We start from the raw sequence: 25409 nt of genomic DNA, 5'->3' as shown, positions 1-25409 counted from the left end.
TCAAGTGACTCTGAGTCACAGAAAAGAAACAAGATTTTGTAAGCTCTGAAAATTGTGTATGACTTGAGTATGACAAAATAAATAGCTGCTGATCAAAACAGAAGGATTAAATAAAAGCATACAGTAACTCCTCATTCTGAGTGCGCTCAGGATCCGGAGAGATTAGCAAATGCGTTACTTCTAGAATCAGATGATCCATCGGAGATATCAGTACTCACTTTTATTCCTCCCATTAGATCTCCAAACACAAGAAAAAATATACCATTCAAGTTACAAAACTTGGCATGGAGACAAGCACATGGCTGACTGTCAGCAATACCGATTCCTTCCTTGATGAAGGAAGATTAAAATTCTTTATCTAACAAGTCCTTCACAGAACATAACTCACAGCTGGATTAAGACAGACATGAACATACACTTCTAGAATGTTTCAATCACATAAAAATAGGAATGTTATGAAACTGATTCACAAATCCATGAATATCCTAATCACCATTTCACAATCTCCCAGTTTTACAGGCATATCTGCCCATCAAGCCATCCAGTGCTGCACTTACCTTTGGCTTCACACGTTATTGAACAACCCTACTTCTTGCATCCCTCTGGCCAATGCCAACTGCACCATCACAAAAATTAAACTTTCCAGATTCCCAATGGATCAAATGGATTAAAGTCAGAACTCAGGTTTGTTGTTTCTTTTCAAGCTACTGAAGAAGAAAGTCTAGTTTTACAGTTTTCTGTATTTAAATATTTATTCTGTTATAGTTTATTCTGTAACCGTTCCCACAGGCTCCAATTAAAATTGAGTTCTTGTAGCACCAGGTGCTGTTTTTGTGAATGCTTGCAGAATTCCTACCTGAAAGCAGGTAGGCCTCACAGAAGTGGCTTTTCATAAGCATTCAATGTCCCTATCTGAAGTTGATACCACAACTTCCCTAAGCATAACAGGAATAAAACTAGATTAATAGACAACACTTTTGAAAAATTTCACTCATTGCTGTTCTGCATTTTAACTGTTCATATTAAGCAGCCTGTATTGAAAGTACAGAGGTTGCACTACTAGGCAGTGTGTCACTAAAGCAGATGCTCTGTCTGTAATTTCCATTTTTTCCATTTACCAGCTTGAATTCTGATTAAGTAAAACCTACACTTTACTGTGTTTGTATTTGGAATGTGCAAGAAGTCTGAAACAACTATGTCTCAACCATCTGAAAGTAAATTTAATTGATGCAATTTAATATGCAAGATTACATTTGCACTGTACCTGGAGATTTTGAAACACTGATAGCACATGTTCAGCACAGAATTCAACAGAACACTGTACTTTGCAGAAGTACAATTAACTTGAAATGATGTTAAGAAAAGCTCTTAAACAAAACGAATCAGCTATTCCTTCTTGGAACAGACAAATGGAGTGAAGGAAACAAAGAGGGCTGAACAGGACAGTTAAGTTCAAGCTCTTCTCCAGTACTTAAGTATCTTTATGCACCAGCCAATTCAGGACAAGGAACAACAGACTTGTCCTTGTACGAAAGAGCTAAATGCCCCTTTAAGATATAAACCAATACATTGGTGCCTTCTGGACAAATGATTCTATGTATTTGAAATAACCAGCTCCCTCTTGTCACCAGGAGTTTAACAACTTTATCTCTGTAAAAACACCTTAAAAGTATTCTCCTGTTCCACTTAAGATATACAAATAGTTGAAACAAAGAGTTCCAGTCTCTGCGCTACTTCTAGTGAATTCATCTTGATTAGAAAGGAGACATCACTAGTACTTGGTCAAACAAGAAGGTACGCTGACAGCCCATGACAGCCCTTTGCTCTGCTTCAGAAGGTCTGAGAAAACAGTAAAGACAGGAAGGTTCCATGTAATAACTCATATTTCAATATAAACCCAACAATGTTTTCACCCAATGCTGACCTGTTGACCTTTTTCCTCATAAGTTATATAAGAACATAAAGCTTACGCAAATGCAAAAGGCTTTACTGCTACATATGTCCTAAATTTATTAAAACAAAACAACGAGCTAGATTAGATCCCTTACATCTGCAATAGGAAAGTAAAAAGGCCATTTAGTGAAGTCACTAACCTTTTTCGTTGTGTGGATTTCTTTTTTCTACAACAAAAGAGAAAGGAAACGATGGTCAGGAGAAATAATTCCCAATTTTACCCTGCATACAAATATACTACAATGCATTTGAATGAATATCAGATTATAAGGAAAAAAAAAAAAAAAAAAAAAAAAAAAAACAAACAGAATTTCTTTTCCACATTATATTCTCGGAGAGCCTGGAAAGGTTCAAAACATATTTCAATAGCTTTCTTGCCTGAATTCTTGCTATCTGTGGTGGTTCAGTTTACAGAAACAACAGTATGTGTCATTATTTCAATACTGTGGTTGGAAACTCAGTAAAACTATGCTAAAAATATTTTCATTATAAACAAGCTAAAATAAATGCAAATAAAATCTTGAAGAACTTCAGGATTTTTTTTCCTAAATCACACACGTTTAGATATCACCTCGTATTTTTGCAGCAGAAAACAAATTTGATTAGAGGGAACAGCTTTTTCGGGAGAATTATAAAAGTCAAAAAAAGGGAACAAAAACTGATTCTCAAAAAGCAAATAAAGAGCAATAAAACAAACATCTTTTGTTTAATGAGTGGCTTGATGGTTACTAAGTTTTGGGTACACTAGTAAACCCAAAATATGAAGAATGGGCCATTCTGTTATGTCAGAATCAGCAAATCCACATTTTTGAGTTATGCAAACGAGTTTTTTTCCAGTGCTGGGAAGAACACTACAGTACTGAGTCAAATCAAAGACCTAATAATTTATATCTCTCTATGGTGTGGAGGAAAAGAGTATATGAAAGGGCTTGCACTTTCTTCACAATTTCTTCCCATGATCCATGGCTTTAGGAAACAGCCAGAGGAATTTATACAACATTTTGCTGAACAATCTTTGACAATCTTCATATTCTATGTCAATGTTTGAGGAAGTGATGTTTAATCCAAGATTTGAAATCCACAAGTCAAAATACACTTTTGTCCAAACCTCTGTAAAAGCAGTTTTTATTTTGGCAGAAGGATGAGAGTAAGAAGGAGGAGGGCATGGGCAAAGATTCTGCCACTTTTGCATTGGAATCAATGACTTTTATAAAATAAATTCACAAAATGCATAAGCTCAATATTTAGAACTTCAGTTCTAAAAGCAAATCTTTCACAGACAAGCCAATGGCAGTTTCATTATTTCTTTTTCCCCATCTTTTTAATACTGTGTCTGTTTCCCCAAGAGAAATTAGAATCATGAACAATGATACCACTTTAATTACAATTTAAAGCAAGCTTGCATTACTAAACAATAGCACAAAAAAATCTGGAAGACAAAGACAGCAGATGCTAACAGAAAAAGGTCAATAGCAATTCCTAACACCTTAGATGGTAGCAATAAAAGAAAATAATATGTACCAATGGTAAGTAGCCTACTAATGAGCTATGGATGATTTAATTTTCTGAGGCTACAAATTAAAAAAAATAAAAATAAAAAGGAAGTGAGCTTTTCTATAGCAACTTTTTGCTCTTTATCTGTATCACATTTCAGAGGATATTACAAAACAAATGCTACAAAATTCTGAATTGCAATTCAGATATGCATTTTTGAGAGCAGTATTATTCATATAGGTGCTGTGCTAATAGTGGAACTGTAGTTCAAAGCTATTCCTGACTTCTATGACCTTCAACAGCAAGGTTTGATTGGTGCATCTACGCAAGAGGTTCTTGATCGGCAAATAAATGAAGAACCAAAGTGAGGAAAATCTGATTATGCATATACATCAGAGGAAGGAAAACCCATGCAAAGACCCTGCAGGAGACATCAATAATGTGGTTTCAATAACCCAACAAAAACCATAAAGCCTTTTAGTGCACTTACCAGCAAAGCATTTGGAACAGAGATTCATAGTCTTGCTGGACCTGGGGCAAAAATAAATAAATAAATAATGAGCTAACATATTCATTATCATTCTAATCAATACAGAGAATTTCAGACAGGGTAACTTACACAGCTAGGAATCAAAAACAACAATAGGCTAGAAGTAGCCAAACTAGGAACAGGGATGAGGAAGAGATTTCATCTGACAACCTCTTCCCAATTTACAGAGTTTTTAAAACAGATTTTTTACATTTATTTACTTCATATTTAAGTTTACCTTCTAAGGTAGATACTGCACGCTTATCAAACTTATCTATTGCTATATGACAATAATGATGGACAGGAAGAACAGATACATTCTGCTTTAATATTAAAGCACTCCTTGGCAACAGCTTTGCAGTCGGGACAAATCTTGGATACAGTATTACAGTAGAGAGATTTAAATGCTGAACTTATAAGGACATAGACAGATGTGCTCTTGGAATTCTAGCTGGAATGGTTTAAGGAGTTATTACCTCAAGCTGTTCATCACCACCCTCAGCTGCACCCAGCAGTAATTTAAAATAACCTGGCTAACTTTGCACTGACATGGACCAGGACAGTTCATACGATCCGTTAATGTGGCTCAACTTTCAGGGCAGTAACCTTCAGTTCAGAGAAAAACAGCTGGAGAATAACAGCAACATCTTAAGTCTCCCAGATGTCTCCAAAGCTTCGCACAATTATGCCACAAGTGTTCAACCTCAGAGAAAGTCAGCAGGCTCAAAAACAAAGTTAAGGCAACAGCCCTCTCAAGAACTACAACAAAATCGCACAAAGTTTCCTGCAGCTTACAAAGAATTCTAATATCCCACCTCCCTTACTAAAGTGACCTGGAGAACATGCTCACAGTCTCTAAGCACTGAAACGTTTTTAGGCAAGTACAGCCCATTTTTTGTGTACACTGCCCAATATCTGGTTCATTCAACATTCCCTAAATGCCATGATAAGTATTAGCATCATCCTGAGTAGGCCTGAAAGCACACATTGGCAGGTAAGTTTCTACCAAAGCCATTCATGTTCAGAAGATCTTTTTAACCCTCCTCAGGACAGCCTCTTATCAGGAAGATCTCACTTAGGCAAATTAGCTGTGTATTTATCTATAAAGACATGTATACTTAAAAACAACTGAGACTACCTACACCGTTTTCCAATTCCAGCCAAACATGGACAAAATTTTGAGACGAGATCTGCACTGAACAATACAAAACTCTAAGAATCAAGAGTCAAAGCAAAAATATTTGTTTTCTTTTTTCTCCAAAGGAATTAAACCACAAAAGATTACACCTATTAGAACTATATCGTTTTTCCCCCAAGCTTGCAAATGAACATTTGGAACGACTTCCCAGTTAAAAAGTAAATCCAGACTCAATCAATCAGATCTTAGCGTTAGTCACATGAAAACATTACAGATGCTTTTCAATTCATGCACTTTTGAAAGCTGGTTTACATCAAGCTCAAGAGTTCTAGGAAAACATAGTACACTGCAGATATGAGACCATAAGCATTTGCCAGCTATAGCAAGAGCCACAGACACATAAAAGCTAGTTTTAAACACAGTATGTGCACATGAGAAAAGTTAAGTAAGAGCAGCATTTGTAGTCATATAAGTACATATCATACTGGTGTATACCCAAAGATTCAATATCTATGTTGACAGTCTGCACAGACTTTCTACCTTCAAAAGAACTACAATTAAGAACAGCACGGTGAGTCAACACCTACAGCATTAGTGTGCTGCAGTTCAGTACGCACTGCTTATGGATTAGTACTCACTGCTTCTGGAGCAGCTCAATATGCCACGCAGGAGCTTCTTTGCAAAGCCATTAAACCCCAGGGGAAGCAAAGAAAAAGAAAGGTAGAGTTCAGATGGTTCATATTGATGACATCGGAACGGGCAACGACATATGTTTCCATCAGCCATCTCAGCCATTAAATATCAATCCAAATCCTCGTAATAATATTTACTTAACCACACACCAACAATGAAAAACCACACACAAATGCACAAATATAACATACAGCTGTGCCAAAACAAAAAAGAAATAAAAAGGGCTGCCATTTACTCGATACAAAAACACAGGGTGGTTTTTTGCTTTTTTTTTTTAAAGACAGTGCTATTGGACAGGCAAGCAAAACAACTTCAGCTCACTGTTACTCTTTCAAGGTTCATTTTCAGATGCCTTTATTTGTTTATTTTCTAAGGCATACAGATTAGTCAGAGGCTGCAACATTGGATGAGAACCTTGACTGCTTTTCTTGTTCCTTGAAAAGTCTTGTTTTGTTGCTTTTTTTGTTTAGTTTCTTCCACACAGAGGTCGCTGCAGATAAACCACTACTAAGATAGTAACAGTGCTGATTAACCATCACCCCTTGTGGAAAGTGCACTATTTAATTAGAGCCAAAGTTTTACAACAAAAACATCAAGCAGTGTAGATGTGTCAAGTTTAGGAGGTATTAACATGAGAGACGTGTTAATGTCTGTCAAGTAAAGCACACATTTAATGGTGTTCTGTTACACTGCAAATCCCTCCCTTCTTACCTAGGATTTCCTCCTTGCTCTCACTAGCCCCTTAAAATTGAGCGAACCTGCATGTGCTATTTCTCCCCATGTAAATCTTCCTATCCATACTGTTCTTTTATATTAATCATATAGATTTATTTATCTCTATGTTCCTGACAGTCTTTTCAAATATACATCTGGAATACAGGTTATTTCTCAAGGTAATTTCATTTGAAATGCTCATATCAGAAAAGGGTCATGCCATAAGGTGGTCATGGTACAGGCCTCTTTAATTCCACTTCACAGACACAAAAGGCAGCTCAGAAGCAGATGATTTCTAGGAAATGCAGAACATGTTTGATTTCTAGGAAAATTCATTACAATGATGAGAGTAAAGGTAAATAAGGCACAGAGAGATTAAAGTCCAAATTAACCCTGGCAAGAATGGACTGAAAGCCTTCGGACTAATAGCCAACGCTTTCATACCCTCCTCTTACAGTTAGGTTGGGGATACTCAACATGCTTATGAATTAGTCATCAAATCACTGGTTTTAATGAGATATATTACGGTAATTCCCAGAATTTCCCTCATAAAAGTCAGCTTCACGCTTAACAGCATTTAGTTCAGAGCTACTGCAGTATATATTTTATATCAACAATTTCCCTACGAAGTCAGTTTTGTATTAGTACTCTACCATCTCCACCTGCACATAATTTAAGCTGGTATTCAGAAAGACATTCATATTTATGGATAAACCAAGTTAAATACAACTGCATTATCTTAGAGGCAGGATGTAAGCTAAACCTTACTTGAAGGTACTTCCATCTGCCAAAAAGAAACCATTTAACTAACGGGTGATAAAAATTATGTAGATTTGGAAACCACAAGGTGAAACAACGCTTGGAAGGTCAAGTGGCAGAGCAAGTTATAGGCAGGGGAGCTTCAAACCAGCTGGAAAATCCCAGAGGCTTCTGAAGTATTGCACACAACTATTTGACAAAACTCGGTCTGAAAAAATCTCAGCTATTTAAAAATACTTCCACTTCCAAAAAGAAAAAAAAAGAAAAAAAAAATCCAAAAAGCCAGAAAAAACCTGCCTTAAAAACACAGCCTTGAAAGCAGTAACAGTGAGTGACACAGGCTTTGAAAAGGAAGAAACTGCAGAAATAGGTCATCCCAGAATTCATTTATATTTCAAGTGAAAAATCATATGTAAAGGTAAAAATAAAAAAGCTCACTTCGGGATACTCAGATCATCCCTCACTTGGATTATTGCACATACAAATTTCCAAAGCAAATGAAACTATTTGAATCAATAGATGCACACAGAGGCCACCACCAGGGCTTAACTTCAGCATGATCAACAACCACACCTCAGATCAAATGCACATGACAGAAAGTGAGAGGAACTGACTACCAAAAATAACATTCTTCCACTTCTGTAGATTGATACACTGCATCTAATTGGCAAAATCAAAAGAACTAAAATTCTTATTCAGCCACTCTGCTCTGCTTCCCTTTTCATATATTACTTTCATTACGTTCCTATGAAGGCATGGTGTCACCTATTCCACTGAAAGCACTGGAAATTATTTACTTGAATTCTATACCCTACTCTAATTATTCCTTTTAATTGTTGCCATCTGGCAGTATACAACTGTGAGGTACTGCCCATTCTACTCTTCTGTCTCCACTCAAGTCCTTTCCCTTCCCCTAGTAAACAATACAAAGCCACAGCTAGAGAACAAAGATAGAGTTTTACCCCAAAATCTCAGGCTGATAGGTGTATCATACTTGATTCTAATAGGCAGAATGTAAAAGAGAATCTCAGCCTGAAGATTCTAGAATAAATTACATGCCGAAACTCAGAGCACTGGGAGAGAGTTTAAAAGCATTATACAAAAATCCACTTCATCTCAGCATCCTCAGACTTCCTAATGAAAACAATTTTCTGCCAAGAAACTTGGATAGGCTTACCTAATAAATACCAAAGGTTTTGTAACAAAACCTTACATTTTCCAGCAGTCAGGCACTTCCCAGCTTCCCCAATCGCATTTTGAAGAAGAAAGATGAAAAAGCAAACCAGAAACGCTAAAAACTAATACCTCACACAAGTGCTAAAGGGCGACAGAAAAAACCCCGTTTGGTCTATAGTATGTGAACTCCTTCACATTTTAAATAGTAAACTAGTATTATGAATACAAACGTCCACCAATGGGCAGATTCATACAGCTGCACTATACCAAAGACTAATTCTGGCACAGGCGTATAATCCGTATACCTATAAAAGAAAACAAACAAACAAACAAGAATAGCAGTAATTTCTGGAAATAATTCTTTCTAGGTTGTGTTTTGGAACTGGAGTAATAAGGAATTTGGAGAAAAAAGCTTTAATATAGGACACATGTATTAGACATTTCATTTTGAATGTAGCTTGCACTTGTGGCTTAAGTATGATTTTGCATTTTTATTGGTTAACAAGACTTTCCAGCATACCCAGCATATCTTCCCAATTTAGAAGTTCTTATGATTTGGCAGTCAGAAAACGTATCTGCTTCAAGTAGCACTATAACTGCACTGGTGATTAAACACATCATGCCCTTCTTGGTCCTCTTCCAGTACAGCACTCAGAATGGGATGTCAGTGTCACCACAGTCAAATCATTCCCAGTCCCTGACCGATACCTGCCCAGCATGTCGAGGTCTGTGTGTCTGAGAAACATTAGCATGCACTCAGTCACACCATTCATTAGTTAAAACTACACAGAAGCCTCTTCCCTGAATTTCCTGCGCATGCTGTTTTTTCATGTGTTTGGCAACTTAGGACAACTGTAACATATGTTAAAGTAATGCATTTATACTACCGTAGTTAATGGTCTGTCACTGTTTCCATTATAAAGCAATTTTCAAAGGTTTATAACTCTGCTGAAGAATTCACTCTGAGCTGAGTCCTGGCACACAGTATAAGCAGAACCGCAGTCCACATGTGTTTACTTTTATCTAACCAGACTAGAAGGGTTATTTATCATTAAAAGAAAATTGATTCAATTCGGTACTTCCCTTACACTTCTCATCATTTGCTCGGAGCATAGAACGCCTCACCTTGTACAGAAAGGAGGTTAATTAGACTGAGTTAATAAGACTTTCAATCATCCTCTTGAAATTTCTGTATATCCTCCAGCTTCTCAAGAAAGCCATTTCATTGTTCTAAATCTGATGCCAACTCATAGATCTAGTATACGGTGCATATTTGATGTTTTGGTTCCTCCTTAATTTATAATCCTGCTAATAGGATACAGACAAGACTTTTTTGGACAGTTTAAACAATTATTCATGCTTTTAGACTGAGGCGGCTCAGTAATTCTTTTAGAATTATGTATGCCAAATTCTTTTCACATAAAGGAGCAGAAGTGAAGCATGTCAAATGCAGATGAACTCGCAGCGAACCTGGCAAACAAACGTCCGCACAGACTCAAACTGATTTTTTACTCAATTAAAATCTGAAGTCAAACGTCTCCCAAAGGCAGTCAATGTTTCTCCTTCCTGAGCTGTTCTACATCCCTATGCTTGGGGTATTTACTTGTAAGAATACCAGCTCAGTTAGGAAGTGTTATTAGTAAGATTCTGTTGTTATTACTATTACCACAACAGTTCCTCTAGCTTGGAAAATACATGAATATTCTGCTTCTGATTCCTGGATTCCTCATTTTCATCATAAGCAACACAGCATTCCTTACCATTGCTAGATTTTTGGTAAGCAGCAGAAAGTTAAGTCACATGCCAGCACAGACCTCATCATCCTACTTCAATTTGAAATGAAATAGAGAAGAAACTTTATGCACAGCACAGAATATTAGAGTTGCCCTTTTGGCAACTTTCCACAGTCAAAAGATATGCCAGTGCATCCCAATGAAGTACCTGAACTCTGATTTATTACTGGCTACGCTAAAGAATTCTTCTAAAACTCCATGGCCAAAGCACTTTTTATATTTTAAATATAAAGGGACACTGAAATGCTTTGTTTACAATAATGCCAGAGCACAGCACCAATACACAAGAGGGAAAACAGGGAAAACACTGCAACAAAGCAGCTCCTTATTCTTACAAAATGTATCTTGGGCTCTGACAAAAGCACTGATGGAGTTTCAATTTACAGCCTTATCCAAACAATTCATACAAGAAACTGCAAAGAATCTAATGCATTTAAACTAGGTAAGAAGGGTTGGAACAACTCAGAACAGATTCATTTCAGTTTCTAGCTCAGCGTACAGAGTTGCTGCTCTCCAGTCAAAGATAAATGCTCCATAAATACAAGTCTCTACATTCACTTAAAAAATAAAGAATAAAAAAAACACCTCAGCAGCAAAACCCTGCACCAAACATTCCCCTAGAAATTCTTTGGATCTTCTTCACAAAGATGTACCGTCTATTGTTTAAAGGACAGTAAAAAGGTTGAAAAACTAAGTGGCGCTCAGCAACAGGAGAAAGGCCAAAGGTACAAACTGGAGCACAGCAAGTTCCACGTGAACATGAGAAATTATTTCTTTACTTCAAGGGTGATGGAGCACTGGAACAGGTTGTCCAGAGAGGTGGTGGAGTCTCCTTCTCAGGAGATATTCGAAACCTGCCTGGAAACCCACCTGTGAGACCTACTGTAAGGAACTGCTTTAGCAGGGGCTGGACTAAATCATCTCCAAAGGTCCCTTCCAGCCCCAACCACTCTGTGATTCTGTATTAGTCAACTCTGAGAGGTCATCAATAGAAAAAGTAATAAAATTAGAATGTTCTGATCCACCTACTTTCCACCAATTCCTCAATAATATCACTATTTATATGCACTTCCAGTAATAAATAATTTGCCTTATGACAACACAAGCACCTTCCTCAGATTTTACAATATTATATTGTAGTAAGTACATCTTTTTCTTCAGATCAGACATTCCAAGGCTCCACTGATAAGCAGAACTCAAAAACCTAAATCACGGGATCAGTAATAAGTATCAGAACTTTCTTAGAAAAAAAAAAAAAATCAGTTGGAAAACACATCAAGAAAGCATCTATTTCATCCCCTGACTTAAAGGCATCACACCGATACATTAAACGTTCGTAAGACAGTTATTCCAACACTCTGCAACTCCAACAACTCTATTTAGATTAAGAAAAATATAAAACCTTCCCTTTCTTGTTCACTTTAAGGATATAACATCTTTTCAGCATGCAAAGCTATTAAACAGACTCAAAGACACAGTCATCCACCATGAGTAAGGCCAAAACAATGAGCTATGTCAATTTTCTAACACCTTGACCATTTTTGAGCTTTCCTACATTTCTTCCCATTCACATCCATTCCTCGTCCAACTACAATTGTCATACTGAATCAGAATTCCTAACAGCAGCTTTAACGAAGCTGAGGATAACTGAAACCTTAATGCAAGTATGCCTACCAGTATTCTTGGCTATAAATCAAAATCATACCTTACTTAGTTTTGTTTTTCAGTTTTCATTTTGGGTTTTTCTTTGGCTTTGTGATTTTTGTTGTTTTTTTGTTTTCTTTCTTTTTTTTTTTTAAGTCAAGATGATATAACGGTTCATGTTCATCTCTCTATTTTAACTCCCATATCCTTTTCCTGAGAGCTGCTATCTTCTAGTCAGCTCTTTTCCAGAATTTATGTAGTTGAATAGTCTTGTGGAAATTACTGTAATTTAACGAGGCCTTGCTTTTAAACCATCTCATCCACCTTAGCTATCATATATACACTTGACATTTATTGCATTAAGCAAAAAACATGATACTACCTAGATTTTCAAAACAGTGAAGAAAGTTATTTACCAAGTCAAAATTAAGCATGGAATACAAAACAAAACCCTGAAGCAACAAAAGCCAACCCCATCCTCCCCCAAAAAACCCAACATATAAAACTAGTTCAGGTTTAACCCATCGTTTGTTATTAGACAGCACTACTACTACAGCAGCACAATACAAAGGATGTAGAACCACTACAGGGGAAGACAGAAGAAGAAAGCAAGAGAATAGAAGAAATGGATCTTCACATGCAAGAGGTTTTCTTGGTACCTTTATGTTTGCACCAGAATTATTTTTCTGACTGAAGACAATTGAAAATGCTTATCAGTATTATAATACCCTAGAAATTAGTAGAACTTTCAAACAACAAAAAAATGCCTTGCAAAGTATTTCAAAAACCTTGATTGTTTGTACAAATGCACAAATAACCTTTACAAAGACAGCTTATTTAAACTACTTAAAAATGCTGTTGCACAGCATTAGGCCAGAATTCATAAACACGTTTTGTTAAGTACACTAACACCACTGTTGCATTGATACTTCTAATACTTAACATTACACAGGCAAAAAAAAACATTTGAAATATTAATCATCCCAAGCACCAAAAGAGAAAACACTTAAAGGTTCGCTATACACAGAAGATATGACAAGAAGAGTCAGAACCCCAAGAATTATTTTTATGATTTATTTCTACAAGTTAAAAAGAAAAAGCACAGAACACAAGGTATTTATCATTGAGCAAGATACAATGTAGCTCCTACCAGTCTTGGAAAAGGAATGCTTTCTTGCTTTGTTCAAGAAATACTCTACCTTTTCTTTCTGTTATGTTTCTAAATCTAGATTTCCATATCAGGGCAGAATTTAAGTGCTTCTTGAAAAGAACATGTATGATTCCAATGAGGTGCCTGCAATCCTATCTTATTACTGTTCATAAACTGTCTAAAAGAAATCACCAGTATGCAAGCTCACGGGCACATTTCCTCCTCCTCTTTGAAACCAGGTTTTAGTGAAATCTTCAAAGGGTGAGCTGAGGGAAACCCACATTCTTCCACCCCAGCAAACCTTGCTCCCAATCATCAGCCAGGAAGCAACACCGCTCTTATTTAGATCAGTGCTGTCTCTGCACCTGATGAGAGGCAGTCATTTTCGGTTCTCACCTGGGAAAATGTAACCAGGTCTCACGACCCTGTCCCCCAGAAGTTTTGATTCACTTTCTAATAGCTCACAGATAAGAAGTTTTTATCATTTTTTTTCATCTCTTGGAATGTGAACAGAGATTCTCAGCCTCAAAAAACTGTCCTGGAGTAAAGAAACAGAGTTCCACTTGCTAGCTATACTGCAGCAAAGGGGCAACATAATACCCATGCTGAACACCTTATGCAAAGTTTTAGTCCAGATGAACATTTTGGATATTTTAACTTGAGAAGAAGTCAAACTTCTGGTTTGTTGGTTGTTTTTTTTCTTTCTTTTTAAAACCAGGAGCCAGAGTTTAGTGTGATTTAAAGGAACACATTTTCTAATCAGAAGAAACCGCGTATAAACATAGCCCTTAAGAGATGTTTGTGTTAAACGCTCAACTTCTGACGTTTCTGAAAAACAAAATAAATCAGGTAAAACTCACAACAACAAAGAGTTCAAGGAACAAACCAATATAAACATAAATCTTTGGCAACACCACTTAAAAAGAGAGAACAAGCCCTCAAGAAAATAAAAAACACTATGAGCAAGAGTTAGGCTGACAGTGATCAACAGAAATCCTCATGCTAAGCAAGGTATTAAACTACTCCTAGAAGCTGAGATGTTTTTCATAAATGTGCAACCAGGCACAATCACAAGTTGTCCACTACAGATCAATTGATAGTGCACATAGAAGCAGCTCCTTCTTTTAAGAGAATCACTCTATTCAGTGTTCCCTTCTCCGGTGTTTCTGTGACAGTGGATGATGTTCATGACTACTGCCACCCCTCAAACCCTTCACTTGTATGAGATGCATGGCTCTATAAGCCTTCCCAAACCATCTCGTTAAAGACAAATGCCGAAATGAAAAATCAAAATATAAGTCTGCACAGTTAAGAAATACTAAATGTCCTTTCAAGCACTTCCATTTCATGCAGCAAAAGGAACATTGCAACCATACAAGTTTTGAATGCTTTCCACAAGAGAGCACACAGTTCATCACTATGCTCATTTTCTCCCTGATAACCCCAGGAGGAATCACCGCCTCCCCTGTCACTTCTGATCAACACACTCAGCAGAGCCTCCCCCCCTTGACACTTAACTGCTATTTTTGCGTAGGTTTTCACTGTTCTTGGTTGGTTGTGCCTTTTTTTAATTTAACACCTTAAGCATACATTAAAAAGCATAAAACCTCCATAGTAATCATTCTGAAATTAAACAGCTTTCGTGTCCAGAATTCATGTTACCTAAAACAGGAAACACCTTTAAAACAACTTAGTGCTTCATGATGTCAAAGTAATTTTTTAAAGCGCTCGAGATGCAAATGTAGTATCTCCGAGAGCAAATGCAATAAAAGACGCAGTAATCAACTATCTTCAGAAAGAAGAACTACAATAGATGCCCCAATCCCAGGAAAAAAGTTACTTTCAAAATATGCATTTAAAATCTGGCCCTCTCTGATTTGAGAGCAAATAATAAGTTATCCTCAATCCTCTCATTACTATAGATAGGCAGCGGTCTAGCTAATAGTCCTTGTCTACTTGTAACGACGCAACTGAGATCAAACAGAGAAGACTCAAGGAGCAGTAAAGCTGCTCCAAAAACCAGATGAAGGGCACCCTACGCATTCTTTTAGAACACAGCATTCTGGTCTTGGGCATTTTATTTTCTTACAAGTTAATGCAAGACAATATGTATCCTGATTCATTGAACAAATTGATTCAATTAAGAATTTCCTCCACAGAGAAAACAAACTCTTGGAAAAATAACAAAACCATGTGATAAAAGAATAATTTTCAGTAATGTGAAAGCTGTCTACATGGATGTCTGCATAATTTAAGTGTAAATAAAACAAAAACAATCAAAGTGAAAGGATAAAGTTAAATGAAAGTATTTTGAGTCATAATACATAAATGCTATTAACAATAATACAGACGCTTTTCCTCTTTTCTCTTTCACACAGGAGGACAAATCTTTCCTCATTATGTCAATCAAAACTAAAAAATTATCAGGCCATATTTCTACGAGTTTCAAACTGTATTCTTTCTAGTCTAGAAAGTCAACAACCTCCAAGACATCAATTTCTTAGTTCCTTACTAACTGCATGGTTACTAACACTGCTACTAACACTAACAAGGCCACAGTAGGAGGTTATCTTCCACTGACACTCTCACAGACTAAGCACGGTACACAAAAATCAGCTCAGACCAAATACACCCACGCTGAATTAAATCCAACATGTTTGCTCCTTATGGAGTTTCACTGGCATTTACACACTAGTCTTAAAACACCCACACTGTCTGATTTTTCCCCCCATCTTTCATGCTGCCTTCATCTCCTCAAAAGGTGTAGAACAGTGTACTTCTCAAAACATCAAAAGGAAACAGTAACAATTCATTTCTAAATATTCAGGATGCGGTAGTTAACGTAGTTATTCTAGCAATCCCAATATAACATTCATCATTCAAATGTCCAAGAGCTGTGCCATGGCAAAAATTTCAACTGTTCTGATGGTGACCAAGAGCTGTTTTCTCCTCTGCATGTTCAACTGCAGCATGCAGGAAAACTAATGCTTCATAATTCCAGTATCAGCACAAGCTCCTAGGGAAGAGTAGAAAAGAACAGAGGAAACAGACTGACCCAGGATATCTTTCCCCTTACTGCCTGTCTTCCTCATCATAGCAATAAGAATCAGGAATGTTCTCTACTTCTAGTGCTCTTCACTCACAAGTCTGACTACCAGAAAAGATAAGACAAAATATTAAACAGTATGTGTATTGGTTATTAATATACAGATGGTAGCAAATGTACAGAAAGTATAAGCAAAGGAAAACTCACCAGTGGTGGTGCCTTGGCTGAAGAAGCTGGGGCAGTCCTCACTGGTGAGCAATCTCCAAGAGATACTGCTTCAGTGGGAGTCAGCCCTTAAATGAGGTCTCAGAGGGGATGGAGTCAAGCTCCACCCCTTCTGGGAACACAGCTACATCACTCTCACCTGTGCTCCCACAGCTGACCCCATACTTGCCTCAGCTGATTAATCAGAGGTTCAGGCTGTGATTACCAATCTCCCATACAGTATGCAAAAGAAAAAAACTATTCAAGTCTACACATTTTGGACAACTATTTAACTAAATGACTGGGAAGGGGAGAATCCTAAAATTAAATAGATTATCATAGACAAGCACTCCTGCTTTGCTTTTAACGCCCTCATCATGACTACAGAAAGGATTCTGTCCTCAATCTAAACCTGACTTGCTTCTCAAATTTGGTATGTAATGAGTCCATCACATGAAACTGTTCAGAAGTTGCTTTCACCTATCCAACATGCTTGTGTAGGTGGATGACGACAACAGAGGCAGGGCAAGCCCCGTGCTACCAGCTGAAGATTGAGAGACTGCAAAATAAGCAATTACAAGAACACTGAATGTGCTACCACCCCAGATTACATAGCTCCCAAATTATTTACTAACGAGATCACGCAAACTGAAGATTTAGTAGGTCATAACTAACACTGGGATGCTCACTTTTCCATTCAAGTTTTACGTATGATCTTCTAAACAGGGCACAAAATTAAAAGTTAGAAACTATGGACATTAAAAAAGAAAAAAAACAACACAAAAATGAAGAGCTACCATTTTAGTGTGATATCTCAAAGCCTTAAAAGATTCCCCATTTGAAAATAATTTTATCTCACACTCATCACAGTGAAAGCTTTTATGTCACTACTGTTATCTTTGGAAAGGACTGAAACACTGCGCACAGCTCCATATTTAGACCACTCATCTACAAGCTGGAGTTGAAACAGGAGGGTATGTGACAGTCAGTATTCCACCTATTCCTTTTCCTGAGTGCATCCTGTGAAGAACTGGTCCCTTATTCCATTGTATAACTGACAAGCTCAGTTCTGCTCTCCACATTTCAGGTTAGCTCTGGGCATCAAAATCGTCTGCAGAACTTTTAAAAAAAAAAAGAAAGTAATATGTGTGTGTGTATATATATATATATATATATAACATACACACAATAGACATGGCAACAGGAAAGTAGGAAAGGAAGTTAAGAAGAGATTGCTTGTCTTTTATTAGGTGATGCTAACCTCCCATCAGGTCTCACACTCATCCAAAGTCTGCACACACACAAAGCCAAACTAAATTAATCGTTCATTCAATAAGAACTCTGATGACTGTATACCTTAAAGCATACCACAGATAGAACCACTTAATAGGCTCTGTGCAAGGCCACTAAGATGATAAGACATTACAGAACAGTACCAGCACAGGAAAAATGTTCGTAGCCTTTTAACAGTGCTACAGAACCTGTACTCTGCGGGGCTCTACCAGTTTGAACTGAACATTTGTAACTCTCCAGGTACTCTCACATCTGCAAAGCATAAGGGTTCCTGCTGCTGTTAACACCAAATCAGCTCAACTAGTAGCAGCACTGGTGAGAATTTACTACCTAAAGGAAACGTTTCATAGGAACACATTACCACGCTTCAGTATCAGCGGATGAATCACATTAAGTCTTGCCTCATATTCAGAAGACCATCCCTGAACTCTGGAAAATCTGAATCACAGCCTGCTTACAGTTGTATTGCAAGGCCACAGTGAAATTCAGCTGTGGTGGGCACTACTAATCACCATCCATCCTGTGAGATCTGAAAATGTATCTACGGGGAACATAGGTTACTCATCGAGACATGAAATGTATGACTGACATCGTATCAGTCATGTATAATAACCGGAGTTATTGATGCACAGGTCTTGTCTTATTTACACAAGGGGAAACAGACTGCTCTGATAACAGAAATAAGTCTTATCTTATTCAGTGTCATATGTGAAAAATAACCCAGAACACTTTGATAGCAATTAAAGTAAAAGTAATGAATGAGGAAATGTGTTTGTTTGCTTCCTTTTTACACTACAGGAATTCTGGGCTCTTTTTCTGCTTCTCTTTTCAGCATAAGAATAAGTAATTTACAGCACAGGAGAATGAACACATTGGGAAGTATTATTATAAAAAAAACTAACCCAGGAAATCAAAGGCAACATGAATATTTAATCTATTTAAAGGAATAAGAGAGGCATTCTCAGAATGCTTGAGCAAAGCTAAAACGAACAATACTGTGTAATTCAATTCACTTCCTGATCCCTCAGTAAAGGCTGAAGAGAGCTCTCACTTCTTGAGACTTTATTAAATTCAGCCAAACCAAGCAGTGGCCTGACAGTCCCAACAGGTCTATTGATGAAACAAATTCCAAAGCTTGTAAGTTCCTCTATAAAGGTTAAAACAGCAACAGGAAAAAGCACAGAAAAGATTTATTATTCCACAAGTCCCCTTCGTAACTTAAGTGAAGACCTCAGACTTTCAATGAGCTGCAACTTCACACTTCAGAATTAAGCTTTCCTCAAAAGGAAGTTGTACACTGTCAGAGGAGTAGAATTACCAAGTCCACTGAACACCAATTCAAGCTTTCATTTTCTATGCATCACGCATGAAATGATCAAACTTTGCTACCCTATCTAAATTCTAAAGCTTAGCAAAGAACCCATGTTACCTTCTTTCAAGTCAATTATACAAATTAATTGTTTGAATTGATAAAAAAATAAAATACAAAGCTAAGGCTCACTGCTTCGATATAAGTGCAATAATAACAGAGACTGGTATAATCATCAATTTAAGGCTTCTGAAACAAGCTGTCTGAAAGCCCCCGCACATCGCCACAGGAGTGGCACAAGAGACCTAACACACTGCAGCCATTAAAGTCATGCAGTCGGCTTTGCAGAAAATACAAAGGAAAGATACACCACTCTACAATTGTGCTCTAGACAGAGTTCTAAACATTCTAAACATCACTTTCCCAAAACAATGGAGCTTTTAAACCCCCCACATTGAAATTAAACGCCTTTGCATTATAAACTCATAGAAGGGCCTGGGTTGAAAGGGACCACAATGATCATTCAGTTTCAACCCCCCTGCTATGTGCAGGGACTCCAGCCACCAGACCAGGCTGCCCAGAGCCACATCCAGCCTGGCCTTGAATGTCTCCAGGGATGGGGCATCCACAACCTCCTTGGGCAACCTGTTCCAGTGGGTCACCAATTTCTGTGTGAAAAACTTCCTCCTAATATCTAACCTAAACCTCCCCTGTCTCAGTTTAAAACCATTCCCTCTTGTCCTAACACTGTCCATCCTCGTCAACAGCCATTCCCCTTCCTGTTTATATGCTCCCTAAAACCCTAAATCCTCCTACGTTCCCATTCATCTCACACTACTTTTAAGACTACGTTTTCTCACTCGCTGTATATGTGAATAACACTTTCTTAGCAGCTTCTTGACAAACACAATTCTTTCATTTAAGTAACTCAGTTTTCCAGTCAACTACAGCAACACAACCACCCTTGTGTTGACAGTTTCAAAGGAATGAAGGATATATTCCTTTTTGTATTATATTTTTTTTAGCATGTAAGAAACTTTTGAATACACTCCATTCCTGTTTCTCTCTCTCTTTTTTTTTTTTGGCACCATCTATAATAAAAGTGTTCGCACTCTGGTGGCAGGGCTTGTTTCTGTAACACACCAGGGACATTTCATCCCACAGCATCCAGAAAAGCCCAGATGCCTCCTCAACAGCAGGAACAGAACGGTCTATGGGGAGAAGAAGAGGTTCTGAACAAACCACCTCTCTCTTCTCAGCTCCAATGGGAGACCATCTCTGTCCTTCCTCGTACCATTTCTACTTCATGCGTTGTATGAAGGCTTTACATCTTACTGACAATGCATATAATCATAAAAGTAGAATTTGTGTGGATGGAATAGCTCAGTTTTTCATTACTGACTCATCATCCAAGTCACTGATGCTGCTGAAACTGTCCTATACCAAACATGACGCCCTGGAATTTGAGAGCTTACAGCTTGTTCTGGACTAAGGGCTTGCTTATTTCCTACAGAGCATACACATTCAGATATCTATGAAACCAAAGCTCCTTTTGGTGCGAGAGCAACTGCTTATTACGGGACAGACTGGTGGCAAAAGGACCGATACTACAATTTTGAGTTCAAGTGTTGAATGTTAAACATTCGTACCAATGATGGCTATTGCTCTGCCAAGTTCATCTGAATTTAACAGGAAAGTACGGGAATCTGAGTCATGCTGACTAAGGGCACCTGAACTTCAGTTTTATATCACTCCCACCCCAACATTACCACAGTTAAATTGCTCCCCACAGTACCGCCAGTGTGCTCAGCAATCCTATCTCATTCCCTACTTAAAGCAATACACCTGATCACTCTATTCAGGGAAAATCCTATTGCCACCAAAGCTCCTGACACACAAATGCAGCATAATTCCTGAGGCACATAAAAAGGAGTTAAGGGCAGGAGAAAGTTAAACGCTGCACAACAGAACTGCACAGAAACAGGAGAACACATGGATTACAGTCCTATAAGTCTCAGGATTCCCCAGTTTTTCCTTACACTTGTAAATCACTGTGCGTGCTCTAAAAATGTTTGCGCAAGAAGTCTGTCCCTTATGGAAAATAACGGTGCCACCTTTGTAAAGCACAACAAATACTTGAAAGCAGTTATTTCCAACTGAAAGCTGTCTGGAAATAGGTCACACAGCACAAGAAAATGCAACATACTGCTACAGAATCCAAACAAATGCTGCACCAACGTCATTCCGAGAACGTGTTTTCCCCAAACAGGTTATGCACAGGAACAATAATAATGTAATGTGAAGTGAAGTGATGCAGACACAGACAAGAGAGTTACCAATAAGAAGACCACTGCGCTATGGCATTGTGGTCAGTGTAGATGTACAATGAAAATAGTTACATTTCTGTCCACAGACAAACATTTCACACCGATATTTAGAACGCTAATAAATGCCCGTGTGTTTATGACCCATTTTCCCATTTGTGAACTACAGATCAAGCTAAGGTTAGTTATTCATCCCGTTTTATGGCATCCTCTCATTTGAATGCTCTGAAATTTTACTACATCACTGAAAGCTAACTACTGATTAAATAAAGAGCAGTTTGCTCCGTTATCCTGCCAGCTGGTGAAAATATCTGAATGTAAAACTGTATTATTCATTCCAACACAGAACTCATTCCAAAGTTGATATCAACTGTTGCACTGTTAAATGTGTATATGCTTTATAGAAGAAGAGAACTAAGCAATTACATCTGAAATGCAATTAAGAGAAGTCAGCACACACAACCCTATCATATGCTGACTAAGCAATCATCCCACTAAGATACAGCATTTCTGCTTTGGATTCAGTCCTACAAGCTCGCAAACACCGCTTGATCATATTATGTAAGTACGGTTGGCAACATAATGTTTTCAAAAGCTCAGTGGGATTTGATACAGAACTCATTTAAATGCTTTGAAATCACTTCCTATATTTGTACTTTCAGCGAAGGACACTCCATTACAGGAACTATGCTTGCCCTGTTACATGAATGATAAAGAGTTCTTTTTGTTTTTAACCCAATCGTATCGCTTCCAGGGCTTCTAACAGGCCCCACCAGTGAACAAACCAGAACTCCACTTTCACAAAGAAATAGATTCCATCCAATGTTATTGGATGATAATTCAGATGGTTTGAATTCATTCCCAAGGCTTTTCAATATTTGAAAGCCTACAAAAAGTCTAAATAAACCTGTCAGTGAGTGAAACCTAGGAAGCTGGGACTATAAATACTCCCTAGCTTGAAAATGTCTATTGACACATGATCTTTTTTCTAAAAATAAAAATAAACCAGCAACAAAAATCCACTTTTATGCTGTAAGGTACAGAATGTTGTTTTTGCTGCTTTTCTCACAAATCTCTTTCAGCCTCCTGCACTTCAGTATCACCCTCACTCCTCTTGATGGCACGTGAGTGATAAGGTCCAAGTCCTTTCTGTCTGATTGCACCCAGAAAGCTGGAGTTTGCCTGTACCTATCTGCTGCCACAAAGAGTTGTTCCACACTTCCCCGGTATTTGGTTCCAGTGAATAACACTTGGGTCACACAGCACACAAATAACCTTTGCCCAGCGCTCTATCCCAGTCCCCAACTCAGAATTTCCTCCTGCAAGCAGCAAGTGGCACAATCAGCAGCGAGCATTCAGCATGTTCCATACACACCTTTCAGTCATAAATCTCTAAGTCTGCTATAAGATAACAAGGCACTTGGGTTTCAATCTTCTGCTCATTCCCCCCAACAATATAAGCAGGCTCTTGTGGTTGAACTTACTTGTAACCCCTCCTAGCACCAGCTATTTCCTGGTCTACACCATGTCACATTTCTTTTCTTTTACCCAATTACTTTGGGAAAAATTCCACTGGGGATTTAAACTAATTCTAGCACTGAACATCCTGAATTAACAGATGACAACACTGCATAATGACAACATTTATGGGGCATTTTGCATCTGTAAGATACAAATTAACATTTTCATGCAATTGCTGTTTCAAGTGTAAGTTTTACTTTAAAACATACTTATCTTACACTTCATTCTGTGGCAGCTCTGTAAGGCAGGGTGTACATGGCTAGCACTAACAAAGAACAGAACAGGTAAAGCCCAGAGAAATCAGAGGAAGCCTTTAAAAAAAATCCCATTGATTTTATAACTTCAGCAGTGCAGGAGTATGAGAAACCATTACACAATAATCTGACAACACAAAACCTGCTCATCTCTACTTCCAGCATCTAACTAATGATAAATGCAACTAAGTAACCAACGTGCATACTACGGCACAGGGAGATTAATGAAGTGTTTAGCTTTATAACAAACATGCTACCAACAGCAATAAGTCTTGCATGGATACAAGTTTGGTAGAACAAATCCGCTGGGGGTAATCAGTGAGCGGCAAGTCTTAACTCCCAAATTTAGCTACCTGCATTTGTAAGTCCCCTTCTGCATTTTAAACATGAAACTTCTTTTAATTCTTACAACTAATTCAAGACAAGCATTAGCCTACTCTTCTCTACTACATGAAGTCAATTAGCAGCCTACCTTAGGAAAATTAATTATCAGGATCTCACAAAAATCTTAAGCATTACCCTCAATTTGCTGCCAGCTCCCTCAAATCCAAACACTTTGTCATAATACAATTACATATATGCAGTGAGATTTATTTTTAAAGCCATATGTGGGGAAGTTTGCAGCATCTATAGAATTAATAAGAGAGATGAAATTTTGTGCCTAGCCACTTGACACTTTCCTTATAAAACTAAAGCCTTTATGCAAGCACAGCAGATGTAAAAAAAATGGCTGGAGGACAGAGAGAACAAGGTCATCCTAAAATAGTAAGTTTTTATTATCTGAAAAAAAAGCAAAACAAAAAAGAACAACCCTACTATTTCTTCCCTGCTGGTGAGCACTTAAGAGAAATGGCAATGAGGAAACTAAATGAATAATCAAAATGTGAACGTGCTTCACTCTCCCCTCTTCTCACCTCCTTCAAAGTTTTATCGCAGCCTCAATTAATTCCCTAAGGTACACGTTCCCAGCAGTCTCTCACGTTGTGCCTTGAAAGCTCTCTGTAAGGAACTCTCATCCCACTGCAGCTGCACTGGAAGTGAGCTGCCCCCTAAGTGAGGCTGTGACTGCTGGAGCAGACAGTGTGGGCCCGCTGAACACTCTGCCCCACTAACTCCATGTTGGTTACAGAGCATAAATTGGCACCACACACCAGCATGCTAGCCAGGAGAAATGAACTGCTGCACACACATGCTGATGGATGACAGGGCCAGGAACAGCGCTTTCCAGAAAGGGTGCCAGATGTAAAGTTCGAATGAGACCCCCTATTCAGTGCATTGAGCCTTGCTCATATCTCACACAGCACACTTCCCACTTCTCAGGCAATTGAATTTCAATTACCAGCGTAGAACGAATTCAGTGCACGTGTTCCGCTCTAAAGTTCAGGGGTTTTAAACACCTAGTGAAAAAACAATCCTTCATCCTGTGACAGGAGAAGGAAACCTTTACGCAGATTGGTATTTTGGCTTTTCCATCTTCAGTGATCCAGATTAATGCAAACACAAACTGTAATCTTCACAGTTGTCATTTTCACAAGGTAGCTTTTACTTTCTAAGCGTTTAAAGCAGACAGCATATATTTATTTACATGAACAAAAATGAGAGTAGTGCAGCACTCAGACACCATCATGTTATCCTCATCATTTTCCTGTTTTGAAATTATATGGAGAAAACGTGGGAAAGTGCTCCAACTTCCTAGTATTTTCCTTTGCTAATTGGTACCGAAGGGAAAAATCACAATCAGCACTTACTGCATCTAATTCAGGCTGTGGGAAATCAGAGCCAAGTTAAATATTTCATTCACACGCATGCAGAGAGCAAACAGCAAAGGCCCTTTCGTTCGATCAGCTATTCATGCATTTCTGGAGGTAATCTCAGGCAAAGGCATGGTAACCAAGCACTGAGCGGTCATTAACAGCAGGTAATAAGAAAGAACCCCATACCATTACCTCATTCTGAACACTCATCCAAGCTTTGCGTAACTTGGTCAGTACACAAGGAGAAGACACAAGTTTTAACCACCACTGTGACTCTGCTACACACTGCAAGCCTACTGAATCACAGAATGGCACAGGCTGGAAGGGACCTCAAGGATCACAAAGGTCCACCCCCCCTTCCCCTCCCATCCTTCACCACAGGCAGGGTTACCTCCATATCTAATACTGGACCAGGCTGCCCAGGGCCCCATCCAACATGGTCTTTAAACACCTCCGGTGACAGGGCTTCCACAACCTCTCAGGGCAATCTGCTCCAGCACTTCACCACTCTCATAGTAAAGAACTTCCTCCTGATACCCAACCTAAATCTTCCCTTCTTCAACCTAAAGTCATTTCCCCTTGTCCTGCTGTTATTTATCCTTTCAAAGAAATAATTACTGCTCCATCAACTATGCCGATGTTGAATTCTAAATAGGAGCAG

General features: G+C 38.1%; 1 protein-coding gene across 2 annotated transcripts in view; it reads right to left on the bottom strand.

Moving 5' to 3' along the window:
- ZFAND3 (zinc finger AN1-type containing 3) overlaps positions 1–25409 on the bottom strand; it is a 126323-nt gene that overhangs the window by 89147 nt on the left and 11767 nt on the right. For both annotated transcript variants that reach the window (XM_072332717.1, XM_072332716.1), the window contains exons 2-3: positions 3938–3978; positions 2094–2120 (exon numbers count right to left, since the gene is read on the bottom strand). In XM_072332717.1, the coding sequence (XP_072188818.1) occupies positions 2094–2120; positions 3938–3965 (55 nt within the window). In that variant the 5' untranslated portion in view covers positions 3966–3978. The remainder of the gene's footprint in view (positions 1–2093; positions 2121–3937; positions 3979–25409) is intronic.

This window comes from Excalfactoria chinensis, chromosome 3 (genome assembly GCF_039878825.1).
Source record: "Excalfactoria chinensis isolate bCotChi1 chromosome 3, bCotChi1.hap2, whole genome shotgun sequence".
In the NCBI taxonomy this organism is placed as follows: Eukaryota; Metazoa; Chordata; class Aves; order Galliformes; family Phasianidae; genus Excalfactoria; species Excalfactoria chinensis.
This window is presented reverse-complemented; position numbering and strand designations above follow the sequence as displayed.